This window comes from Microcaecilia unicolor, chromosome 1 (assembly GCF_901765095.1).
Source record: "Microcaecilia unicolor chromosome 1, aMicUni1.1, whole genome shotgun sequence".
Taxonomy (NCBI): Eukaryota; Metazoa; Chordata; class Amphibia; order Gymnophiona; family Siphonopidae; genus Microcaecilia; species Microcaecilia unicolor.
Window position 1 is genome coordinate 377,977,726 of NC_044031.1, and position 27,212 is coordinate 378,004,937.

General features: G+C 41.7%; 1 protein-coding gene across 1 annotated transcript in view; it reads right to left on the reverse strand.

Moving 5' to 3' along the window:
* Positions 1-1,695: 1,695 nt before the first annotated feature.
* The window catches only part of PVALB (parvalbumin), a 49,377-nt gene continuing 23,860 nt past the window's right edge, over positions 1,696-27,212 (reverse strand). Inside the window, exons 3-5 of the mRNA XM_030210070.1 lie at positions 23,182-23,314; positions 4,108-4,217; positions 1,696-1,911 (exon numbers count right to left, since the gene is read on the reverse strand). Of these exons, the coding sequence (XP_030065930.1) occupies positions 1,883-1,911; positions 4,108-4,217; positions 23,182-23,314 (272 nt within the window). The 3' untranslated portion in view covers positions 1,696-1,882. The remainder of the gene's footprint in view (positions 1,912-4,107; positions 4,218-23,181; positions 23,315-27,212) is intronic.

Below are 27,212 nucleotides of genomic sequence, written 5' to 3' on the forward strand. Positions count from 1 at the left end.
TAGAAGACAGAGGAGATGATGCACATGGGTGGTAGGGAGAGAGCAGAAATTGGACATGGAGGGGAGGCAAGACAAAGGAAGTAGATGCACATGGATGGAGGGGAGAGGAGAGAGGAGAAATGCTGGACATGGATGGAGGGGAGTGAAACAGAGGAGGAGATGCACATGTATGGAGGGGGGAAAGGAAAAATGCTGGACATAGATGAATGAGAGGGAAGAGAGGAAGGAGATGCATACTGAACGGAGATGAAGGAAAGGGAAAAGAGGAGAAAAACTACACGTGGATGGAGAAAATAGGCAAAAGTTGGATCCACTCTATACCTCCTCCAGTCAAGTCCGTGGAGGACCCAGCTTTTATCTATGGATGCAGGGCAGGAAATGAAGAAGGAAGGAAAGTAAAGAAATAAATGGAAAGGAAGCCCTGGAAACGGAGTTAAGAGAACAGATAGAGAGCATCAGAATCAGAGACTAGGACCAACATGATCAGAAAAACAGTCACCAGACAACAACGGTAGAAAAAATCATTTTATTTTCATGTTAGTGTTTGGAATATGTCCAATCTGAGAATTTACATCTGCTGTCTTATTTTGCAATGTATAGCAATGTGTTTCTTTCTGTTTTTCTGGTATTGTGCTGCATGCAGAGTCTAGCTTCTTAGGATTTTAGGTTAAAATTTGAAGAGGGGCTATCTCTGTTCTGCATGTGTGACTACAAGGTCAAGTGTCTGAATAGGGATCTGTTTGTTAGGTTCTGAGATTTTGATAACATATTGTTTCAGGTTTGGCAAGACTGTTCTCCTAATTCCTGGACTGTATGCTAATTTGGTTTGTGCCATTTTAGGTATACTGTAGCTGTAACAGTTTACAGAAATTATTTATAATGAAAAAAACAAGTTATTTTCCTTCTATACTGGTGTAATATTTTCAATGATGCCTGTTTATATTCGCCATGGCTGGTAAAATGGGTGTGGCTACTGTAGGGTGTGGCTACTGTTGGGATGGAGCCATAGTGACCCCACCCCTGGATGGGTAAGTGGCGCCGACAGATAGACTGCACCGACCCTGTTTAGTCTTGACGTTTCAGAACTCCTTTATCCTAGCTTTCTTGTTTTCGGTAAGCCTAGTAGCTAGGGATTCCCACATGTGGGAATAACACAGCCTGCTTGTCCTTGGAGAAAGCAAAAATACTTACCTGTAGCTGGTGTTCTCCGAGGACAGCATGCCGCTTATTCACACATACCTTCCCAACTCCCCCAGGACTTGTTTTTAGTTAAATTTTTTATGCTTTTCATCTGACTGAGGGACCCACGCTCAGCCGTCAGGCAGGAAAGCACAAATGCATGTGCGGTGGCACGCTGCTAGACCTTTCTAAAGTACTAGCTATTCAGCATCTGTACCAGGGCTCCGTTGGATGACGTCACCCACATGTGTGAATAAGTGTCCTGCTGTCCTCAGAGAACACCAGCTACATGTAAGTATCTTTGCTTTATTCATTGGATATGATTGGTTGGAATCTTTCAAAAATTCCAATAAAAATTTAATGTTTAAAAAAACCCTTAGTTCTCATCTATGTCTATATCCCTGGTCATAATTCTCATTTTGCAAGTGGAAGGAAGGTTATTGGGTTTGGGTGGGGTGAAGACCCTACATAACAAAATGAAACTGAGGAAGTGAGAGACCCTTAGACAATAAGAGCCCAGTTTGATTTGATCTTTATTGTTTGACTTTAGAGCATCTTCCAGCATGGAATTCCAGGGCCGTGGAGATCAGAGGTGGAGTATAAAACAGAATAAATAGAACACAAACCAAATAGGTCAGCAGGATGGAGATTGGAATAAAATGTAGAGGGAAGACTATAGAAGGTCCAGGGTGGTTACAGCCTTTCATGATTCGGCGACCATGGATGCAAATTCTGCCAAATAGAAGAAGAGGAGAGGTAAGTTAAGCTGTTGATGATTTTGCTTTTATATAATAATGTCTACAGTGTATTCTTTCAACAGCATTTATTTTCCTCCGCTATTTAATTTTATAAATGTTAACATCTGAAAGTGTGTCTCCTCTTTCTTGCTTCTGGTTAAAAACAAAAATCTGGATAAATGAAGACCTTTAAATTAATAGACAATATAGAGATCTTTTATAAAAGTTTACCAATGAAGTGGATAATTCTTCTATGCTTATAAGGGAACAGAAAACTGAGCAATAATTTTCTTATCTCTGGCTTTTTTTTCCATGACAGGTTGTTCAGAGCAAAATTAATGTTGACTTTTATGTGGCACTTTAAAGCACAAAGGTTATGTTTGGCATCAAAATGTCAGATTAGATATATAATACATTTTCATTTTCGCTTTATGGCATATAGGATTGTCATGTTCTTTTCATTTGCTGGCTCTAAACCACACCATTCAGAAATTACAGTAGTCATGAATTTGATTATTTGCGTTTCTTAACTGACCTCAAGGCAAGTTACGTTCTCATACACTTGATATTTCTCTGCCCAAGAAGGATTACAATCTGAGTAGCCTTTTTACTAAAGTGTGCAAAACAGTTAAGACTAGATTCTATATAGTGCACGGATAAAAACCACTCTTAGCACTATTCTATAACCTGCACCTAATGTTAGGCACAGTTTATAGAATACATGTAGCACCCGGTCCCGTGACTAAATTTAGGTGTGGCCATTTATGCCAACTAAAACCTAGTGTAAATGCCCACGCCTAACTTAGGCATGGATCAGCATATTCTATAACAGTGCACATAATTTTTAGGAATGCCCTTGACCCACCCATGCCCCTCCCGTGGCCACGCCCCCTTGTGAGATCCATGCTTTAGAATTTGGGTGCACCACTTTACAGAATACGCTTAGAAAGCTGTGTCTGTAAATTCCAATTAGTGCCAAATAGTGCTCATTGCTTGTTTTTGGCCAATTATAAGCGTTGATTGGCTTGTTAAACAATTAAGTTGTGTGTGCAATTTGGTCACACTGCCAAATTTGTGTGCACAACTTTAGTCGCCATGTATAGAATCTGGGGATTAGTGTATAAATTAGTGTGCATTAATTGTTATACATATGTGCTCGTTAACTCTTACCATGCTGGCATGACAGATGACGCATGCTAATTCATGCATTAAGGAGGTAATTCTGTAAGGAACCTGACTAGTTTTAAGCAGCAGGAAGATGTGTAAATATCCTCACATAGAGTGCCAACAGCAGAAATGTACACATCATGATTTGATAGCGCATACAATCATAGTAGGTGTGTGCGTGGGCTGAGTATAGGTGAAATTCTATCACTTATGTGCCTACATTGTAATGTCTACCTGTGGGCATTTATATACACCAGCTATAGGCCTGGTGTAAGTGGTCACTCCTAGGGTTGGCCCTGATTATAATATACTTTTTGCAATGAGAACAGTTCTTCCATTTATTTTTATTGTGAGGTAGTTGTGAAGTAAATTTGAGACTAGAATTCATTTTCAAAGCACTTAGACTTACAAAGTTCCATAGGTTGTTATATAACTTTGTAAGTCTTAAGTGCTTTGAAAATAAGCCTCATTGTGTCAACCTACGAATGTCCACATTGATATCTATTATCTGTAAACCGGTTCTCCTCCGTTGTTTGGATGCACCCAGCTGATCAAATTTTTAGATAACTGTAATGAACATATGCAGTGCCTCCACTGTATGGAAATCTATCTCATGCATATTCATTGTGGATATCCATGAAAATCTGAATGTAAATGGGTATGTCAGGATGATTGAGTATACCTAGGCACAGGCATCTGAATTCTGTCTCTCATCACCTTTTGTAACTAATGTCATGTTTTAAACATATCATTTCCCTTCGTTAGCAAATCTGATTCCTTTGCAAACTTAGGTTTGGCAAAGAAGCTTCTTCCGGCCTTTCAGAAGTATTTATATAGATCAGATGATGCATCAGCTTTTCCATTTTCTTCCCAACCTGAACATATCCTCTCTGTAGCATACCTACGATCCTGCAGACTACTAGCATCCATGGAGCCAGCCCATAGTATCTGTCTGTTGCATAGGATGTAAATTCTGACATGAATATGATTACTCAAGTCTTAATGATTACCCAAGGGCACCTACCTTCAATGCTAATTTTGCCATCACCATCCTTATCTCCAGCATCCATGAAATGCTTGGTTTCCTTGTCAGAGAGTGCTCTGCAATTAGGTTGAAATCCCGTCAGTATCAACCTATAGTGAAAGGGAGAAAGAGTGAGATGATGCTATTCAATACATGCAAAGACATTCTAGCATTACTCATGATATAGGCTACATCGGTTTGCAATGGTAATCCAGAGTATAAAGTTAACTTAGGGGCCCTTTTACTAAATGCCACGTAGTTCCACCCCCAGCTCGTGCCATTTCCAGCACTAGCGGAAATATTTTCACAGGGGGTTACCCAGCAGTAATCAGGCAGTGTCGCATGCTGCCTGGTTACTGCTGGGTTAGTGCGGGAGCCCTTATCACCACCTCAACGAGCAGCAGTAAGTGCTCCCCCTGAAATGGCCACGCCTCAAGTGTGACTTACCACACAGCCATTTCATTTTTGGTTATTTTCACCCGCTGCGGTAAAAGGGGCCCTGGCGTGTGGCAAAAACAGTTGCCACTATTAGTGCAGGGCCCTTTTTACTGCAGTTTAGTAAAAGGGCACCTTAGTTTTCAATTTATGCCTTCCCTCTGTATACTATAGCAAACATTCTCTGTTTGCACAATAAATTTTTATGCATGTCCTGCTACTCTGCACACTTGGTAGAAGAATCCAATGAAAAATCAAGTCACAATAAAAAAAAATTTTAAAGTCCCCCCCCCCCCGAAAAAAAAGGGGGGGGGGGTTAAGTTTAGGCTTAGGTTTATTCACCTTTAATCACAAATTAAATCAAGGCGATTCACAATATAAAATAAAACATACAGAAAAGAACTCCAGTGTAGTATAGAACAGAAATTATTCATCCAGAGAAACATACAAAAAAAACCCCAAATGGCTACAATACTATTCAGTGCTATCTGTGGAAGCAGTATTACTATGACTGTCTTAAAAAAAAAAACACCTGACTTTTGAAGACCAGTGTTCTGCAGTTTAAAGATTTCACAGTATTAGCATGAGTTAAACCAATATTGATGCATTTTTATTCTGATTTAGTGCATGTTAAGGCTGCAATAATGTTGACACAGAGTTAATGTGAAAAATTACCCTAGTCAAGAGAGTGAAAATATAGCCTTAAAGCCTTGTGAGGTGACCAACAGTAGGGGGTTTTCCTTCAAGAAGCACATACAGCATCTATATCTGCTAAATTAAAAGACAAATTTTAAACTAATAATGCAATGATGCATGACTCCTCCTAAGTTGCATAAAGTTAATAACCCGTACTCAGATTTTTGTTGTCGGGGCTGTGGTGGAATTGTGGAAAAGTGGAGGCGTTATGGAAAGAGGTGGAAGGTGAACTTTAAAGAGTCATGGGATAGGAGGCAAGGTTCTGGTGTGGATTAGGAACTGGTTATTAGATAGAAAACAGAGGGTAGGATTGAAAGGTCATTTCTCTCAATGGAAGAGGGTGAATAGTGGAGTTGCACAGGGGTCAGTACTGAGATTGGTGCTATTTAACATATTTATAAATAATATGGAAATTGGAATGATGAGTGAAATGATAAAATTTTCAGATGATACAAAACTTCAAGGTTGTTAAAACATGTGCGGACTGTGAAATATTACAGGAAGACCTTAGGAAATTGGAAGACTGGGCATCCAAATGACAGATGAAATTTTAATGTGGACAAATGCAAGGTGATGCACACTGGAAAAAATAATCCGACTAGGGTCCACCTTTGGGGTTAGCACTGAAGAAAAAGATCTAGGTGTTGTTGTAGGTAGTATGCTGAAATCTTCTGCTCAGTGTGCAGTAGCGGCCAAAAAAGCAAACAGGGTGGTAGGAATTATTAGGAAAGGGATGGTGAATAAGACCGAAAATACTATAATGCCTCTCTATCACTTAATGATGCAACCGCACCTTGAGTATTGCGTTCAGTTCTGGTCGCCGTATCTCAAAATAAGATATAGAATTAGAAAAGGTTCAACGAAGAGCAACCAAAATGATAAAGGGGATGGAACTCCTTCCGTATGAGGAAAGGCTAAAGAGGTTAGGGCTCTTCAGCTTGGAAAAGAGACGGATAAGGGGAGATATGATAGAGGTCTAGGAAATCCTGAGTTGTGTAGAATGAGTAGAAGTAAATTGATTTTTTACTCGTTCCAAAAGTACAAAGACTAGGGGACACTCAAGGAAATTACATGTAAATACTTTTAAAACAAATGGAAATATTTTTTCACTCAACGGATAATTAAGCTCTGGAACACTTTGCTGGAGGATGTAGTAACAGCAGTTAGCGTATCTGGGTTTTAAAAAGTTTTGGACAAGTTCCTGGAAGAAAATTCCATAGTTTGCTCTCTGAATTAGATAGAAAGGGACTCGTCTTTCCTGACACAGCAAGTATAACTTTCCTCGATCCTATATGGATTGCTATCCAACTTTATAGAAAAGAAGTTTTGATCTCTGAATATATCAGACCCCTGACGCAGGCGCTAGGCGCTGAAACACGGCCCGTGTCAGGTCTATTTTGGAATATCAACAGTTGTGAATAAAGAATTGTGTCCCATTTTCCTTAGGCTCTTGGTGAGGAGGAGGAGTGGCCTAGTGGTTAGTGCAGTGGACTTTGATCCTAGGTAACTGAGTTCAATTCCCACTGCAGCTCCCTGTGACCCTGGGCAAGTCACTTAACCCTCCATTGCCCCTGGTACAAAATAAGTACCTGAATATATGTAAACTGCCTTGAATGTAGTTGCAAAAACCTCTGAAAGGCAGTATATCAAGTCCCATTTCCCTTCTGTGACTTTTCATAGTTTGCTATTGACACAGACATGGGGAAGCAACTGCCAGGACTGGTAGCATGGAATGTTGCTACCAATTGGGTTTCTGCCAGGTAGTTGTGACCTAGCTTGCCCACTGTTTGGAAACAGGACACTGGGCTAGATGGACCATTGTTCTGACCCAGTATGGCTACTGTTACATTCATTTTAGGGACTCTATTATATTGTCTTCAGAATTGGGTCTATTGATTTTTGGTCTGCAGGAGTGGCTGTGAATCAAGAAGAGGAGTATGGCCTATTGTTTAATGGCTACATTATACCTCAAGTCCAAGACTGTCCCTAATATAAAATAATTAGAGAAATACTGAGCTATGTTTTGTTAACAGAAAAGCTGACAGCTTTTTTTTATTGGCTCTTTATTTTTGGTATCTGTTCTCTAGGATACACTTCTGTGTATATATAGAGGGGTGGTCTTTCTGTTTCACTCTATAGTATTTCAGTTTCTTTATCCATCTGTGTGTGTGGGGGGGGGGGGGGGGGGGGAGGAAAGGGGGTAAGTTGACATATAGGTGTAACCAGAAATTGCATCAGTTCAAAGATGATATGACAAAACAGTATATAAAGTATATAGAGTATATAGTATACAGTATATAGAGTTTATAACTTGCAATCTGCACGTATTGTACCAGGTTTGTTTTCTTGTTCTGTTTGTTATAAATTCCTGATCTTTAATAAACATAAAGTTGAAAAAATATTCAGGTCAATTTTCAAAATGATTTATGTGGATACTGGCTGCTGGCATTCGTATAAATCCTCTAGTTATAAATTTTCAAGAGTTATATGAATTGTATGAAGCTGAACATCTGACCAACCAGCCCCATTCTATCTGTGGAAAATGGTCTAGGGTGTAATGAGGACAGGAATAAAAAGTATCTAAATGTCAGACCTAAAGTAAAATCCATAGGTCATATGAATCGTAGCTGAACATCACGCTGTCCCCAGCAGTAAATATATCTATTCAGCACTGGTGAATATACATGTTTTAGAAGCTGCAGCTGTCATTTAAAAACATATGCTGACTTTACTGAAAATTGAACCAATCAATGTATTTATTTCATGTAAATTCATGTCAAACAGCTTGCTCTTGCTGCACATCTTGCTATATAGCAAGATACATAAACTCTCATAAATGTAGATAGCTTCATTTCTTCACTTCCAAATATTTATTACAAGACAAAAGCATAAACAGAGAACTTATTGTAAGATGAAAATTGAAACAGGAATACTGTACATTCTCTGGATTGTTAAGAGTTTTGGTTTGAATACTTTTAATTGAAGGTAATATACAAAGACAGTGCTTCTTTCTGGAGTCTCACAGAGAGAGAGAGAATGGGAGTCTTTTATTAAAGCATGCTATGTTTTTGCACTTAGTGCAGGTTAAAAGCAAAAATTAAAGTACACTAGAATCAAAGGGTTGGCGCTAGGCGTAAGAGTCCAAATGAAAATTCATCAGTGTCAGGTTCAGAGCCCGCGGGGCCAGGCTCTGAAGCAAACCTGAGCCCTTGGGCTGCTGCCAAGGAGCGACAGCAGCAGGCAAAACCCACCAACCAACACTGGGCAAGCACACCGGCAGGAACTGCAAGCACTGCCCAGTGAACTGGAACACATGGACTGGAATCCCCCGGACTGGAGGACACAGGAGTGGAACACTGGACTGCAATCCCCTGGACTGGAGGACACAGGACTGGAACACACACCGGACCGGAACACACTGGACTGGAGCGCACCAGACTGGACACACACCGGACCGGAATACACTGGACTGGAGCACACTGGACTGGTCCGTACAGCTTCACCTGCACTTGGCCACTACCCCCCCAAGGGTTGAGCCCTTGGGTTCGAGTGGCCGGCAGGACTTACCAGATACCGGATGACACAAGGACCAGGACTGGAAACAGAAGAGACAGCAGTGCTCCAAGGAACTGAACTAACCAGGGCACTTCTAGGCCTACACTAACAAAAGGACTTCTTAAGCCCTATACTAACAAGCTAAACACAAAACTAACAAGCTTCCTAAGCACTACTCTAGCAAGCTAGATACAAAACTAACAAGGTGCTTCCTAAGCACTACCCTAGCAAGCTAGACACAAAACTAACAAGGTGCTTCCTAAGCACTACCCTAGCAAGCTAGACACAAAACTAACAAGGTGCTTCCTAAGCCCTACTCTAGCAAGCTAGATACAAAACTAACAAGGTGCTTCCTAAGCCCTACTCTAGCAAGCTAGATACAAAACTAAGAAGGTGCTTCCTAAGCACTACTCTAGCAAGCTAGACACAAACTATCAAGGTGCTTCGTAAGCACTACCCTAGCAAGCTAGACACAAAACTATCAAGGTGCTTCCTAAGCACTACTCTAGCAAGCTAGATACAAAACTAACAAGGTGCTTCCAAACCCAAGAGGGAAAAGCAGGGGAACCACAAAGAAAAAGCAGGAAAGCTGTGCACACTGCACTACACTAACCTGGACCTTAGCAAAAGCAAGCAGGGAAACTAGACACAAAGTCAGAAGTGCACACTGCACCACCCTACCTAAAGCAAACACCACCATTGCAAAGGCTCTGAAGGAAAGAACACCACTTCCTTATCAAGGCCCTCCCTGATGATGTCACACTCCCTAGACCCAGGCAACAGCACACTGACCCAGAGAGCACACTGAAACCATGGCATGCACAACTGGGATAAGAATTTCCTTCTCGATGTAAGGAGAGAGGCAGCGTAGTTGTCGAAAATAATAGAAGCAGCTCTTGAAAGTTGTTTGGATTTGTGGAATCAGAGTAAGTGTTGACTCTAACTGTATTCCAAGGTTCCTGACTTGTGATTTGAGGGGGAGTTCATACTTCCCAACTGAGTGTCCATTGACCTAATCAACTTGGCTAGTGGCTTAAGGTAGATATTGAACAGAATAGGTGATTGACATGGATCTAGCCAATTTCTCTCATACCAATCATTGAGTTGAATACAGACTATTTGTTCTATAAGTTTCCCTTGAAATGGGATGTTGGATACTGGCTGGTAACTTTCAAGTTTTGTCATGGTCAAGGTTGTTTTTCTTTAGCAAAGGGTGAACCACTGTCCTTTTCAATGCTGTTGGTAGTTGCCCATTAGAAAGAAAGGAGTTCACAATTTTAGTGGCACCTTCTATGATGCCCATACTTGCCTTCACTATCTTTGATGGGCAGGGGTCAAGGGAGCAGGTAGTTGGCCGAAGGTGTCTTAGAATTTTGTGAAGGCCATTCTCTGTTATTGCGTTAAATGAGTCCCATATGTCTGTGTCAGGAGGGGGTGAGTATGTGCACTCTTGGTTAGCTGATTGGAGACTGGGTAGGACTGCCTGTAAATCCTGGCAGAGACTTTAATTTTGTTGGCAAAGTATGCAGCAAAATCATTGCAGTTCAGTTTTGACTGGACAGGATGGTTATGTTGTTGGAAATGCACAAAAGTTTGGTTTTCTTGTACTTTGTACTGTATCAATAATCACTCTGTTTACACTGCATTTAATCCACTGTTTGCACAGTATTCACATTGATAAATATTAGACATACTCATTTGGTTCCACAACCTACACTGTAGTAGTTTTCATTAAGGATTTGAGTACAATGTCACTTATCTAAGCAGATCATAAATTTAATATACAGTTCCACACTTTCTCACTCATATTATCTAGTGTCTCATTTATGTCACAAAGATTGTTTAACACAGCATTTCTGATATGTTTATAACAGTCTTTCTTTTTTCATTGCTATTTTTAGTTCCTATTGAACTTGTCTGTTTAAATACCCTTCAACAAGAAAATAAGCAGCCTAAACATTTCAGGTGCTCACCACAGATTCCCTTTACATTATATCGGGATTTATAGCCTGCTAACACCTCAACAGTTCTACAAGATAAAAGTTCGTACTGGACATAACCTAACCCTTCTTCCTTACAACTCCCAATATGCCTATCACACTTGATCATTACTCTTCCATAACCTCAATTTGTACTTGTTCATATGGTATTGGCGATCGCCTCTACGGTACTATGTAAGCCACAATGAGCCTGCAAATAGGTGGGAAAATGTGGGATACAAATGTAACAAATAAATAAATAAATGGGTTCCAATCAAAGAAGCCAGAACACACTTCTGGGAAACAGTTTAAATTAAGAACAATATCAGCCCTCTCCTGAAATCACTTCACTGGCTCCCTATCTGTTTCCGTATACAATTCAAGCTCCTCTTGTGGACCTATAAGTGCATTCACTCTGCAGCCCCTCACTACCTCTCCACCCTCATCTCTCCCTACACTCCTTCCCTAGAACTCCGTTCACTAGGCAAATCTCTCCTAATTGCACCCATCTCCTCCATCGCTAACTCCAGACTCCGCTCCTTCTATCTCGCCGCACCTTATGCCTGGAATAGGCTTCCTGAGCCATTACATCTAGCTCCATCCCTGGCTGCCTTCAAATCCAGGCTAAAGGCCTTCCTGTTTGATGCTGCTTTCGACTCCTGACTTGTAACTTTTATCTTATCCTTATGTGTCCGTCTGTCTGTCCTTCCCTTCTCCTTTTTGGTCCTGTCTGTTTGTCCTGATTTAGATTGTAAGCTCTTTTGAGCAGGGACTGTCTTCTTCATGTTCAATTGTAAAGCGCAGCGTACGACTGGTAGCGCTATAGAAGTGATTTATAGTAGTAGTAGTTTTAAAGACAAATACTGTTAGCATGAATTTTCTATGTAGCATTCTGTAGTAATTTGGCTTGTTTGGTTTTCTCAGTAGTGGAGGGGATATTTGTGAGGGGGAAGAGAGACGGGTTTCTTTCTTTTGTTTTGTTTTTTTTTATCCTTGTTCTGTATTGGTTGTGATTTATAAAATGACAGTTGTACAGAATATTGTTTCTTTTTATACTTGAACAAAATGATTTAAGTGTAAAATCCTAACTGTCTGAGGCTTCTGTGGATGGGATCAGACAGAGCTTGTGGGGACAGAGTCCACGGGGTCAGGGCAGGGATGGGGACAAAGTCTGTGAGGATTGGGCAGGGATAGGGACAGAGCTCACGGGGATAGGGACAAACTTTGTCCCTGCATTATTCTCTAGTGCCACTGATGAATTTTTTTATTTTACAGTTACTTATGCTTATTTATTTGTGTTTTATATGCCTGGTTGTTTATGTTCTATTATGTTTATGTTTTTATAAATTACCAGGGGTAGGAATTTTCCCTTAGTTTGACAGGATATAAATAAGTGTCAAATAAATAAATAAGAGATCAATTAGTGAAATTAGTGTAGAGCCAGTGGAGAAGGAGGAGGGGGAGATATGGAAAACACAGCCAGGGTGAAGCAAAGTGACTAGAGGTTGGAATCCCATGGTCTGTATGCAACTTCTGTTGGGAGGATTTTGGGAAGGAAGAAGGGGCTCCAGGGGGAAGACATGATTGGACAGAGGGAAAGTTGAAAGATTCTAGAGGACTTTGGGGGATGAAGAGGGGCTCCATGTGGCAAAGCCTCCTGCTGGGGAGAAATGTCTTTATATGGGCTTTTTCTTTGGGGGAAGGATTCTGGGAGCACATATTTACAAAAGTGGAAAAAGAGAAAACGGCAGCCAGCATGGTTAAAAGGTAAAGAGAAAGAGGCTATTAGAGCGAAAAGAATGCCCTTCAAAAATGGAAAATGGATCCAAATTAAGAAAATAAGAAGCAAAATAAGCACTGCCAAGCTAGATGCAAAGCATTGATAAGGAAGGCTAAAGAGAATATGAAGAGAAACTTGCCGCAGAGGCAAAAACCCACAGTAACAACTTTTTCAGGTATATCAGAAGCAGAAAGCTTGCGAGGGAATCCATCAGACTGTTAGATCATGAAGGAGCAAAAGGGGCACCTAGGGAGGACAAGGCCATAGTGGAAAAACTGAATGAATTCTTTGCTTCAGACTTTAAGGGAGAAGATGTAAGAGCTTTACCTGTACCGGAAATGGTTTTCAAGGGTGATGATGTGGAGGAACTGAAATAAATCTCGCTGAACCTGGAAGATGTACTGAGCCAAATCGACAAATTAAAGAGTAGTAAATCACCTGGGCCAGATGGCATACATTCAAGGATACTGAAAGAACTGAAATATGAAATTGCTGATCTGCTGTTAGTAATCTGTAACATATTGTTAAAGTGATAGTACCTGAAGATTGGAGGGTGGCCAATGTGATGCTGATTTTTAAAAAGGGTTCCAGGGGTGATCCGGGAAATTACAGATTGGTAAGCCTGACTTCAGTGTCAGGTAAAGTAGTGGAAACTATTATAAAGAATAAAATTACAGAACATATAAATAAACATGGTTTAATGGGACAGTGTCAGTATGGTTTCACCCAAGGGAAGTCTTGTCTCACCAATTTACTTCATTTCTTTGAAGAAGTGAATAAACGTGGATAAAGGTGAGCCGGTTGATGTAGTGTATCTAGATTTTCTGAAAGCTTTTAACAAGGTTCCTCATGAGAGACTCCTAAGAAAATTAAAGAATCATGGGATAGGAGACAATGTTCTGTTGTGGATTAGGAATTGGTTATTGGACACAAAGCAGAGGGTAGGGTTAAATTGTCAATTCTCTCAATGGAGAAGGATGAATAGTGGAGTGCCACAGGGATCTGCACTGGGACTGGTGCTTTTTAACATATTTTAAAAACCTGAAAATTGGACCAATGAGCGAGGTGATTAAATTTGCAGATAATACAAAACTATTCAAGGTTGCTAAAACACACGAGGACTATGAAAAATTGCAGGAAGACCTTAGGAAATTGGAAGACTGGGCATCCATATAGCAGATGAAATTTAATGTGGACAAATGCAAAGTGATGCACATTGGGAAGAATAATCTGAATCATAATCACCTGATGCTAGGGTCCACCTTGGGGGTTAGCACCCAAGAAAAAGCTCTAGGTGTTCTTGTAGACAGTATGCTGAAATCTTCTGCCCAGGGTGAGGGAGCGGCCAAAAAAGCTAACAGGATGCTAGGAATTATTAGTAAAGGGATGCAAAATAAGACCAAGAATATAATAATGTCTCTGTATTGTTTCATAGTACAGACTGACCTTGAGTATTCGTTCAATTGTGGTCACTGTATCTCAAAAAAGATATAGCGGAATTAGAAAAGGTTCATAGAAGATCGACCAAAATGGTAAAAGGGATGGAACTCCTCTCATATGCTAAAGAGGTTAGGGCTCTTCAGCTTGGAAAAGAGATGGCTGAGGGGAGATATGATTGAGGGCTACAAAATCCTGAGTGGTGTAGAACGAGTAGAAGTGAATCGATTTTTTACTCTTTCAAAAAGTACAAAGGCTATGGGACACACAATGAAGTTATATGGAAACACTTTTAAAACAAATAGGAGGAAATACGAATAGTTAAGCTCTGGAACTCTTTGTCGAATGACGTAGTAACAGCGGTTAGCGTATCTGGGTTTTAAAAAGGTTTGGATAAGTTCCTAGGGGAAAAGTCCATAGTCTGAAATTGAGACAGACGTGGGGAAGCCACTGCTTGCTCTGTGATTGGTAGTATGGAATGTTGCTATTTGGATTTCTGCCAGGTATTTGTGACCTGGATTGGTCTCCGTTGGAAGCAGGATACTGGGCTAGATGGACAATTTGATCTGACCCTGTATGGCTATTCTTATGTTCTTATAGTTTTAGGGATCAGAGCTTTCTTTTCAAAGGTGGTGTAAGGAATAGTGCTGGGATGGGGCTTCTTCCTTGGTTTAGAAGGAGGTGGGAGAGAGATTCTGAAGGGGTGGGGTTTTCAACCTTCAGGGGAAAGGAGTGAGGTGTTCTGATGGGGGTCCAGAGGCATTGTGGTCCATATCTGGCTTTGTATTAGTCCTTGCAAGCTAACATAGGTACTTTATTGGAGATGACTGTTCAGTGCATGATCACATTATCTCCCACATTTTTCTGGACTAATGCCCTTTAGTACATGTAGGGATGTAGTTATCAATGCAGATTATGGTTAAGACATGTTATTTTGGCACTAACTCGTGCTGTTTTAACATAGAGGGGCATAATCGAAAAGGATGCCCAAGTTTTCCTGGGGCCATCCTCACAGGATGGCTCCGTGAAGGGGCGGGGAAACCCGTATTATCGAAACAAGATGGGCGTCCATCTTTCATTTCGATAATACGGTCGGGGACGTCCAAATCAGCAAATTTAGGTAGACCTTAGAGATGGTCGTCCCCAGGACTTGGTCGTTTCTGATTTTCAGGGATAATGGAAAGCAAAGACGCCCATCTCAGAAACGGCCAAATCCAAGCCATTTGGTCGTGGGAGGAGCCAGCATTCGTAGTGCACTGGTCCCACTAACTGAACAGAAAAAGCCCTTCCCTTACTGATCCCTTAGCGATTCGGATAGGAATGGGCATGCATGAAGGAAATCGCATGCTAATGAGCTGCTCGCTGTTAGCTCATTTGCACATGATTTCCTTCCTAAGGAGGGGATACCAGTGCAGAGCAGCCACACATTATGCGTGGCTGCTCTGCGCATGCCAAAGACGGCTTCATACATGCAGACAAGCTGCATGTATAATAGCCGTCTACAACCTTAGAAAAACACAAGTCCAGGTGAAAACGTCCAAGTGCTTGTCAGGGACATCTTTTTTTTTTTCCAAAGAGTATGGATGAAGGACGTCCTTGTCCAAAATGTGGATGTTTCTGTGAGAAGGATGTCCATGCATTTGCTATGCCTCTGACACCCCCTTTATTTATTTGGATTTTGGATCACAAGTAGTGGTAGTGTGATTTGAACTGGCCACCTCTGGATTGCAAAACCAGTGCTCTAACCACTAGGCCACTCTGCCACTCCTCCATTTCACTCCACTCCCTTGAAATTTGGCAGTCCCTGTGGGGGGGGGGGCAGTTGAGGATGTCCAAAATGTTTGAAAGAAGGACGTCCACGCCTTCGTTATGCCTCCACTGACACACACACCTCCCCCCCCCCAGGGACCTGCATACTGCCCCCCCACCCCCCCCAGGGATGGCTAAATTTCAAGGAAGTGGAGTGGAGGAGTTGCAGAGTGGCCTAGTGGTTAGAGCACTGGTCTTGCAATCCAGAGATGGCCAGTCCAAATCCCACTGCTGCTACTTATAATCCAAATAAATAAAGGGGGTGTCAGAGGCATAGCAAAGGCATGGATGTCCTTCTCACAGAAACATCCACATTTTAGACGTCCTTAACTGCCGTTGCAGGGACGGAGGCATGGGAAGGACGTCCTTCACCCATACTCTTAAAAAAAAAAGACAAAAGTTTTTAAAGTTGTTTTTTTCGGGGTGGGAGGTGATTAGTGACCACTGGGGGAGTCAGGGGCGGTCATCTGGTCATTTAGGGCACATTTTTGTGTCTTGGTCGTAAAAAAAAGGGACCAAGTAAAGTCGGCCAAGTGTTCATCAGGGACGCCCTTCTTTTTTCCATTATCGCTCGAGGACACCCATCTGTTAGGCACACCCCAGTCGCTATGTCTCCAACACCCCCCCCCCCCCCCCCAGGAACTTTGGTCGTCCCCACGACGGGAAGCAGTTGGGGATGCCCAAAATCGGCTTTCGATTATGCCTATTTGGGCGACCCTGAGAGAAGGATGCCCATCTCCTGATTTGTGTCGAAAGATGGGTGCCCTTCTCTTTCGAAAATAAGCCTGATGGGCTCCATTTTATGCAATGAGATGTAATTACTAATAACTGGATTTCATAGTAAAGAGTCGTATTTTCAAAGCACTTAGATTTACAAAGTTACGTAGGGGCTCATTTTCAAAAGAGAAAAACATCTAAAAAAAAGACATAAAGTAACATTTGGACATATTTCTTCTCAAAACATTCAAATCACTATCTTTGAAACCAATTTTGCGGATGTTTATCTATGTAACATAGTAACATGGTAGATGACGGCAGAAAAAGACCTGCAAGGTCCATCCAGTCTGCCCAACAAGATAATTTCACGTGTGCTACTTTTTATGTATACCTTACCTTGATTTGTATCTGCCATTGTCAGGGCACAGACCGTATAAGTCTGCCCAGCACTAGCTCCGCCTCCCAACCACCAGCCCTGCCTCCCACCACCGGCTCTGGCACAGACCGTATAAGTCTGCCCAGCACTATCCCCGCCTCCCAACCACCAGCCCTGCCTCCCACCACCGGTTCTGGCACAGACCGTATAAGTCTGCTCAGCACTATCCCCGCCTCCCAACCACCAGCCCCGCCTCCCACCACCGGCTCTGCCACCCAATCTGCAGTGCATCCAAATCACAAGGGGGTGTATCGGGACGGGATTAGGGCATTCCTAACACCTGGACATTTTTCTGCTGTAATGGAACAAAACAAAAATGTCCAGAGATATAATTTCAACATTTTGGTCAAGACCTGTTTTTAGCATGACTGAGTCAGAAAAAGGTGCCCCAAATGACCAGATGACTACTGGGGGGATTTAGGCATGACCCCCCTTTACTCCCCCAGTGGTAACTGACTCTCCCTCCCACTCCCCAAAAATGTGAAAGAGAAAGTACATACTAGCCTCTGTGACAGCCTCAGATGTTATAGTCAATCCTATTGAAGCAGCAAGCTGGTCCCTGGAGTTGCCAACTGGTCGTTGCAGTGCACTCTAGAGAAGGGGACCCAGGCTCATATCATACTCTAACTGTTACACTTGTGGTGAAAAGTGTAAACTCTCCTAAGCTCACCAAAAATCTACTGTACCTATATACAGGTGACACCTGCAGCCATAAGGGCTTTTGTAGTGGTGTACAGTTGGGTACACTAGGTTTTTGGTGGGTTTTGGAGGGCTCATTATATAGTATGAGGGGGTAGCAGTGAGATGTGTACCTGGACCTAAAGTCCACTTGAGTGCCCCTTAGGGTGTCCCACTGCTCTGCTGGGATGTCTGTGTGGCCAATCTATGAAGAATGCTGGCTCCTCCTACATCTCATTGGCTTGTTTTTGTGCATTTTTCGAAAATGGAACAAAAAGATAGATGAACTGAGAACAAAAACATCTAGCACATGGTCATTCACCACTTGGATTCTGGACGTTTTGAGCAAAACGTCCAAAGTTGGACGTAGATGTAATATTGAAAATGCCTCTCCATATAACCTATAGAACTTTGGAAGTCTAAGTGCTTTGAAAGTGAGCCCCAAAATAACACATCTTAACAGTACCTATGTTGATAATTTTCCCCTTAGTATTTAATGCGGCCTTTCTATGAGATAATGAACACATTAAAAGCAGCCAATAACACATCTAACATAGTAACATAGAGGGGCATAATCGAACGAGGGCGACCATCTCTATGAGCGCCCATCTCCGGGGCCGGCCCCGGAAAGGGCGGAGTGTACCGTATAATCGACCAAGATGGGCAGCCATCTTTTGTTTCGATAATACGGTCCAGCCCGCCCAAATCCCAACATTTAGGTCGCTCTTAGAGATGGGCGAACTTGGTTTTCGGCGATAATGGAAACCGAGTGCGGCCATCTCAAAACCGCCCAAATCCAAGGCATTTGGTCGTGGGAGGGGCCAGCATTCATAGTGCACAGGACCCCCTGACATGCCAGGACACCAACCGGGCACCCTAGGAGGCACTGCAGTGGACTTCACAAATTGCTCCCAGCTGCATAGCTCCCTTACCTTTGGTGCTGAGACCTCCACCCCCCCCCCCCCCAAAAAAAACAACTTATTTCCCACAACTGTACACCACTACCATAGCCCTAAGGGGTGAAGGGGGCACCTACATGTGGGTACAGTGGGTTTGGGGGGGGGGGGGTGGAGGGCTCAACATTTACCACCACAAGTGTAAAAGGTAGAGGGGGGTGGGCCTGGGTCTGCCTGCCTGAAGTTCACTGCTGTACCACTACAAAGTGCTCCAGGGACCTGCATACTGCTGTGATGGACCTGAGTATGACATTTGATGCTGGCAGAAAAAGTTTTTAAAAATTGTTTTTTAGGGTGGGAAGGGGTTAGTGACCACTGGGGGAGTCAGGGGAGATGATCCCCGATTCTCTTTGGTGGTCATCTGGTCAGTTCGAGCATTTTTTTGAGGCTTGGTCCTAAAAATAAATGGACCAAATAAAAGCTGCCAAATGCTCGTCCGGAGCGCTCTTCATTTTTTCCATTATCGGCCGAGAGTGCCCATGTGTTAACTACGCCCTCGTCCCGCTTGTGGTACGCTGCCAACATGCCCCCCTGAACTTTGGCCGGCCTCGTGATGGAAAGCAGTGGAGATCGCCCAAAATTGGAATTCCATTATGCCAATTTGGGCGCACTGAGAGAAGGCCACCCATCTCCCGATTTGTGTCGGAAGATGGGCGCTCTTCTCTGTCGAAAATGAGCTGGCTAGTAACGTAGTAGATGACGGCAGAAAAAGACCTGCATGGTCCATCCAGTCTGCCCAACAAGATAAACTCATATGTGCTACTTTTTGTGTATACCTTACCTTGATTTGTATCTGCCATTTTCAGGGCACAGACCGTAGAAGTCTTGCCCAGCACTAGCCCCGCCTCCCAATCTCCAGCCCCGCCTCCCCCTACGTGCTCTGCCACCCAATCTCAGCTAAGCTTCTGAGGATCCATTCCTTCTGAACAGGATTCCTTTATGTTTATCCCACACATGTTTGAATTCCGTTACCGTTTTCATCTCCACCACCTCCCGCGGGAGGGCATTCCAAGTATCCACCACTCTCTCCGTGAAAAAATACTTCCTGACATTTTTCTTGAGTCTGCCCCCCTTCAATCTCGTTTCATGTCCTCTCGTTCTACCGCCTTCCCATCTCCAGAAAAGGTTCGTTTGCGGATTAATACCTTTCAAATATTTGAATGTCTGTATTTATTATTATTATTATTATTATTAGGATTTATTTGCTGCCTTTTTGAAGGAATTCACTCAAGGTGATGTACAGTAAGAATAAATTAAACAAACATAAGCAATAGACGATTATAGCAGTAAAAATATTCAAATAACAATACAAAGTATGGCATAGTATACTACTTACAACATCAACACAATATGTAATAGAACATTTTAATGGACAGCGTAAGGTTTAAGCAAAGACATATAGGTAGGTAAGAGAGTAAGAGGAGTTAGACAATAAGGTGACTAATTTAAAGAAAGGTGCACATGAGGTTAGAGAGATGGCTAGGAGGGAGTTCTATAAATGGTGCTCATCAGCACCAGAAAAAATTGGTACTATGCGCAATTCTGTAGAAGGTGCGCACGCTTTATAGAATTGCACTTACTGACGATTCCTGCGCCTAACGTTAGGTGTCAACATGTATGCCTGCTGAAACCTGGTGTAAATGCTGCCACCCAATTAGATGTGCTGAGGCCGTATTCTATAAAACCGTGCACAACGTTTTAGAACACCCTTACACGCCTATGGCATGCCCCTTTTTGAGTTATGCGTTAATAAAGTTAGGTGCCATGCCTTATAGAATAGTGCACAACCAGATGCCTGCGTAAATTTCAATGAGTTCCAATTAATTTCAGTAACTGGTTAACATCACAGAGATGTGGTTCACGGAGAACCATGGCTGGGATATAGTTCTACCTGGCTATAATCTATTCAGGAAGGACAGAGTAGGAAAAAAGGGTGAAGGAGTGGCATTATATGTTAAGAATAATTTTAAAGTAACAGAACTGCAGGACATATGGGGTAAGGAAGAAGCACTGTGGGTTAAACTGGTAAGAGGACAAGGAAAATATATTTACATTAGTGTAATATACAGGTCACCTTCACAGTCAGAAGAATTGGACAAAGACTTAATTGAAGACAGGGGAAGTACTATTGATAGGTGATTTTTATATGCCGGACGTCGATTGGAGTGTCCCTGCTGTGAGGTCATCTAGACGCAAAGAGTTCTTGGATTCTCTACAGGAAAAGTTGTTTCAGCAGTGGGTAATGGAACCAATGCAGGATGGAGCTATTCTAGTCCTGGTGCTTACAAACGGGGACAATGTTTCTGATGTTACGGTGGGAGATCATTTGGCATCTAGTGATAACCGAATGGTGTGGTTCAATATTAAGACAAAGGAGGAGAGGGTTTATTCAAGATTAAAGGTCCTAGAGTTCAAAAGAACTAACTTTGCCGAGATGGGGGAGTTTCTCAAGGAAGAGTTAATTGGATCAGAACAGCTGAAGGAAGTAGAACAGCACTGGGCTGAACTGAAAGGAGCCATTTTAAAGGTGACAAACTTTTATGTTAGAAAATTACATAAAACTAAGAGGAAAAGAAGACCACTCTGGTTCTCCAACGTAGTAGCTGAAAAGGGAAGGAAAGGAAGATTAGCCTTCATACATTACAAGAGGACTCAGAAAGAGGAACTTACCCTAATGAGCTGAGAAATCATTAGCAATTCAACTTAAGTTAAATTTCTGTCTGAAAATCTCACCACTGAGTGATTTCAGATGAAACCTAGCTCCACTTAGAAGTCACCATGGGATCTATTCATGTTAGGGGTGCAGGGTAGGAGTAATTTCCTAGAGGCTTCCTGCATGTGAAACTGGTTTTAAGTGCACAAAAGAACTTTTATTAAAAAGAAAAACTGCTGATACTTACACATAATGGGGGGATTCTAAATGTGGCGCATAAAAAAATCTGTATGGCAAACATTTCCGCCTAGGCGTATTCTATAAGAAATGCTTAGATTTACATGCAGTATATATAGAATATGCTTGGGCAGACCTGACTGCAACTAAAACTACGCAAAGCCACTTACACTAACGAAAACCTGGTGTAAATCCCTGCACGTAGATTTACGCACACTGGGCCATAATTCTATAGCAATGCGCATAAATTTTGGAACGCCCACGAAACACCCATTTCACCACCTATAACCATGCCCCTTTTTTTTAGGCGCACTGCATTACAGAATATGCGTAGGGATTTGTGCATCTACATTCTAATTAATGCCAATTAGTGCTTATAATCACTTGTTAAGTGCTGTTAAGAATGCTGATTGGCTTGTTAAGCCAAGTCGCGTTGTTATAGAATCCACCTGTATTTCCATGCGGAAATGTAGTCGTGCTGTATAGAATCTGGGGGAATATATATGTATGCACTCTGACACATGTTACACACAGGCATTCCTGAGGGTGTAGTTTGGGCAGTGTGGAGGCAAGGTTGCAATGTTTGCATGTATAAGCGAGTACACACAGACTGCATGCAGATTTTTGGAGCTGGTTCTGGCAACTTATTTATAAACACACATAGTTGTCTATGCTGCTTTTGTAAAATAAAACAATATTCAGAAAAGCATGAAGAATAATAATGTTAAATACCAGTCAAGTAAAACACCACACTCATATCACTCCTACTTTATTTGTCCAGAACTACTTATTAAAAAGTATTATAATTTATAATGGACTTTTATATGTGAGAAAGCTAGATAGCATATATTATGCCCACAGGATCTTCACTGTGCCTTTTTAATCATTGGTCCAAGTCCAATACCTCCATTTGAAAAATGGCTAAATAGGTATTTAAGCCTCCAATCAGCCTCCCCCATCTGTGGGGAAAAGTACCGGAGCTGACAATAGAACATGTACTTTTCCCCATGGGAGAAATAGGCAGAGCTGGGCAAGGCCTGCCAGCTGACGTGTGTGCAGGGATATTATTCTGAAATCCTGGTATATTCTTAACACTGCATACATTCCACGTTGCACTGCTCAGCAGATTTGTAAAGGGGAATTCTGTAGAAGGCTTCCCTTTAAAAATTTGCTTACAGGCCCAGTAGCCAGGGATCTGCAACCTCCCTATAGTCTAAAAATTGCCATCATGAAGGCAAAGCACAAAATCTTATATACATCCCTTTGCAGTGTTCAATCTTATTTTCATTTATTTTAATATTAGTTTACTTCTGATTTTATTCTACAAGCAGCATTTCAAAATAACTTGCTTAGCAGCCCTATAATATACTGTCACACAGATTTGATGTAGGCTAAAATTTTGAGTAAGCATTAAAATTTCCTTTTCATCTTCAAGGCAGAGTGTGATGTCTTGACGAGCATTCTGAATGAGTCTCATGTCTAAAATACAGAACAAGAAAACTAGAAATGTGAAAAAGTCTCACAGATATTCTTAAAAATCAGCATTCCAGGCATTACTAATGTTTTATTTATAAATAAATAAATTACTAATGTTTGTGTTTCAGAAAACCTGAACAATCGGAACCATTTTAAGAATTCTTTACACAGTTCTAGAGTCCCTAGTTATGAGACTTCTCTATTCCATTTCTGGAAAGGGCATTACTTACTGTACTTCAGGCTTTTCAAGGAATCCGCTCCGATCCTTATCCAGAATGTGGAACACTTTATTTACATCTGCTGGACTCTTCTTCTTCAGACCTACCAGATGAAAGAACTTCTTGTGGCAAAAGGACTCGGGGTCTGCGGTAAAGAAAGAAAAAAATCTCAGATCAATTTTGTTACCAAGACCTAATGTTCTGATGTTTTATACTGCTAAAGTTTTTATGTTATATGATGGTGTGTGGTTTTATTTTGTCATATGGAGTGGAGAAGTAGCCTAATGGTTAGGTCAGTGGGCTTTGATCCTGGCAACCTGGGTTTGATTCCTACTGCAGCTCTTTGTGACCTTGGACAAGTCACTTAGGGGCCCTTTTGCGAAGACACATAGGCGCCTATGCGTGTACAACGCACATCAAATTAGAACTACCACCCAGCTACCTTGTGCCCTGGGTGGTAATTCCAATTTCTACACATGTCCAAAACGCATGGCAGAAAATAATTTCTATTTTCTACCATGTGGTGCTAACTGGGTGGTAATTGGCAGTGTACGTGCGCTGATGATTACCACCCGGTTAACCCGTGACACCTTACCGCTAAGTCAATGGGTGGCGGTAAGGTCTCAGGCCCAAAATGGGCGCGCACTGATTTTTATTTTGCCGCACGTCCATTATCGGCAAAAAAAGGCCTTTTTTGCAGGCGCGCTGAACAATGGACCTGCGTGTGTCCAATACACACCTCTACTCCAGCACAGGCCATTTTCAGCGCAGCTTAGTAAATGAGCCCCTTAACTCTCCATTGCCCCAGGTGCAAAAACTTAGACTGTGAGCTCTGTGGGACAGAGAAAGCACCTGCATATAATGTGTACAGCACTGTGTATGTCTAGTAGCGCTATAGAAGTGATTAGTGGTAGTAATAGTAGATTGTCTATATGCAGGGTAAGTTTATAATGAGACGCTTAGGCTGTGAAGATACAGGTGCATACATTGTGTCTGAAATGCTTTGGACCAGAGCTTAATGAGAGCTCTGATGAAGAGCGATCAGATCGCTCAAAACATGATCGTTCTGGCGCTTCGGTGAGCTTCATTATGGCATTCTTGTGAGCTGATCAGGAAGATGCTGTCTGTGAATGTCACCCATTCATTGGACTTCATTGTTTAATATATATATTTACATTCACTTTATTTGGAAACTAGTAAAGGTGGAATTAAGTTGACAATTAAAAATAATTATTTTACGGTATTCACATATTCAGAATACCTTTCACTCACCATGGAGGACCTATAATTGAAGGATTTGGTTCCAATACCTACAAAGTCATGGGACAAAGTGCTTATTTTGTAGCTGCTCTGACTAGGCCTGTTATTAAAATGCAATTTCTGCCAAAACTTGCATAGTCCCAGTACAGGCTATGGATTAAAAATTGTTATTTGGCAATCCCTGCTAAGTTCTACTGCACAGTCAAGCTCATACAAAGAGGAAGAATCACACCATTTCCTGCTGGGCTCCTGCAGAGAAGAATGGTATCTTGCTGAGCCTAGAGTAGGATGATGGATTATCAGTGCTTTTGGGACTTAGGTGGAGTTGCCCATATTCTGCTGTACCACTGTACCACGTCAGCCACCACCTCGATTACAGAATGGTTTACTCCTGCATTCACCATATAATGAAAAATTCTAGATTGAAATCCACAATTGTTTTGAGGACCTCCAGAAGAAAATGGGCAAAACCCAAATGCACAGTTTTTGCCCCAAGACTGAGAAAAAGCAGCTACAGAAATGGATTTCAGACTCGTTGAGCTTGTAGAACTGAGGGATACTCTTAAACTTATGAATCCACTGAAAGCAAGAGAATTAATTAAATATATTCTAAAGCTAAAAAATGACAGGGAAGATTTTTGGAATAAAGTTGTTGCGGAACATGGAAACTGTTGCTGGAGGGGGTGATCAAAAACATCTTTTTTGATGCTAAAAACACTCATAGGTATGCACAGCTAGCTAGCTATGAATGTTCAAGGTGCATCAGGAAGAGATACCAAAACCATTGCTGAAGGACTGCAGTGCAGGAAGACTCACTTTGAATCATTTCTAAATTGTGACTCACAAACTATACTGGACTATGATGTAGAAAATGAGGAAGCAACCCCTGGTAATGCAAATGATGAGGGACCAACTAAAACTGAGATCACTCAAGTGAAACACAAAGCAGCTGAGCCAGATCAGGTCTGTGTGGAAGCCTTAAAAACAGGAGGCAGTATTGTTGTTGACAATCTATGATCTGCCGAATGGACTGAAGAATGTGCTCTCAGTGATTGGAAGCGTGTTGAAATAGTACTCATTCTTAAAAAAGAGCATTGAGACCAAATATGAATACTATAGGGGAATCAACCTCCTATCAGTTACTGGAAAAGTACTTGCTAAAATAATTAGAACCAGCCTAGAATCAATATGGGAAGTCAACATCTGAGAGAAGCAATGTAGCTGTAGTGCTGTAGAGATCAAATCTGTTCTATTTTAGGCACATATTTCAAGAGAGGAAAAAGAACCATCACAATTCATTGACTTCAAAAGTGCCTTCAATAGCGTCGATAAGAAATCTGTGTGGAAAGCTCTTGGGTGACTGAAATCCCACAGAAATTAGTCCAAATTATTTCAGCCTTCTATGATGGTACACCCTGCAGAGTAAAGGTGTATGATGAAAAATCCAACAGCGTCATTGTCTGTCTACACTGGTGAGGAGTCTGCTACACCCTGCTAAGCCCCACCCTTGGCATCTTGCAGGGCCAGTGGGTCCATAGAGTACTCTCCTGTGGCCTAGAAAAGGAAGAAATCATATGTTTGGAGCAGGGAAGCAAGGGTGAGGTTATGGAGCAGGGAAGCATACATGAGATTATGGTGCAGGGAAGAAAGATTTATATTTCTTAGGAACTTGGCAAAATTTCAGGAAAAAATAAGCCTTATTAAAAGGATGGACTCCACCTAAACCAGGATAAAACCAGGCTACTAGGGAACTGCTTTGGGTCTATCCTTATTGGAATTCATGATTTGATGTGACTGGTAATGTTGGTGAGGTCACAAAGGGGCCCTTTTACTAAGCTGCAGTAAAAGGGGCCCTGTGCTAGTGGCCACAGCTGTTTTTGCTGTGTTCCAGGCCCCCTTTTACTGCAGCAGGTTAAAATAGCCAAAATGAAATGGCTGTGTAATAAGTTCACACTTGCCGCATGGTAATTTTTTTTTTCGGGGGGGGGGGGGAGCACTTACCACCACCCATTGAGGTGGTGGTAAGGGCTCCCACACTAACCCAGTGGTAACCACGCTGCCCAATTACCGCTGGGTAACCCCCTGCAGAAATGTTTTTTCAATATTTCTGGTAGCGCCAGAAATGGCACGCGCTGGGGGAAGAACAAATGCCAGCATCTAGATTGGGCAGGCGGTAGTCCCGGGTTACTGCACAGATGGAAGCTCCTAATAAAAAAGATATTGTGTAATATTTAATTTTAATATGGAAGACTGCAATAAAATGAGGAAATTTGGGAAAAACTAAAAGGAGTAATAGGGTCAAAAGATTCCTCAGGCATGGACATTATCTGAAAACATGATTTTGAAAGGCCAAATTAAATATATTGTATAAATTAAAAAAAAACGTTGAAAGATGCATAAATGACTGCAAGCATAGAGTAATTTAATGGTGAGGTAAAAGAGGCAATTAAAGGCATGAGGGCATCTTTAGAAAATGGGAAAGTAGACCTTAAATCAGGAAAATAGGAATGAGCATAAGCACTACCATGTTAAACTTCAAAGAATAATAAGTCAAGCCAAGAGTTTGAAAAGAAGCTTGCCATAAAATAAAAACTAATGCTAAAAACTAAGTACATTCAAAGCAAAAAGACGGTGAAAAAGTCAACCAAGGCATAAAAGAAGTTTCCAAGGAGGTTAAGGTATTTGCAGAAAACTAAAAAAAAATTATTTGCCTTGGCTTTTACTGTGGAAGATTCTAGAGTCATAACACTGGAAATCTCCATTGATTGTGATGTTTTGGAGCA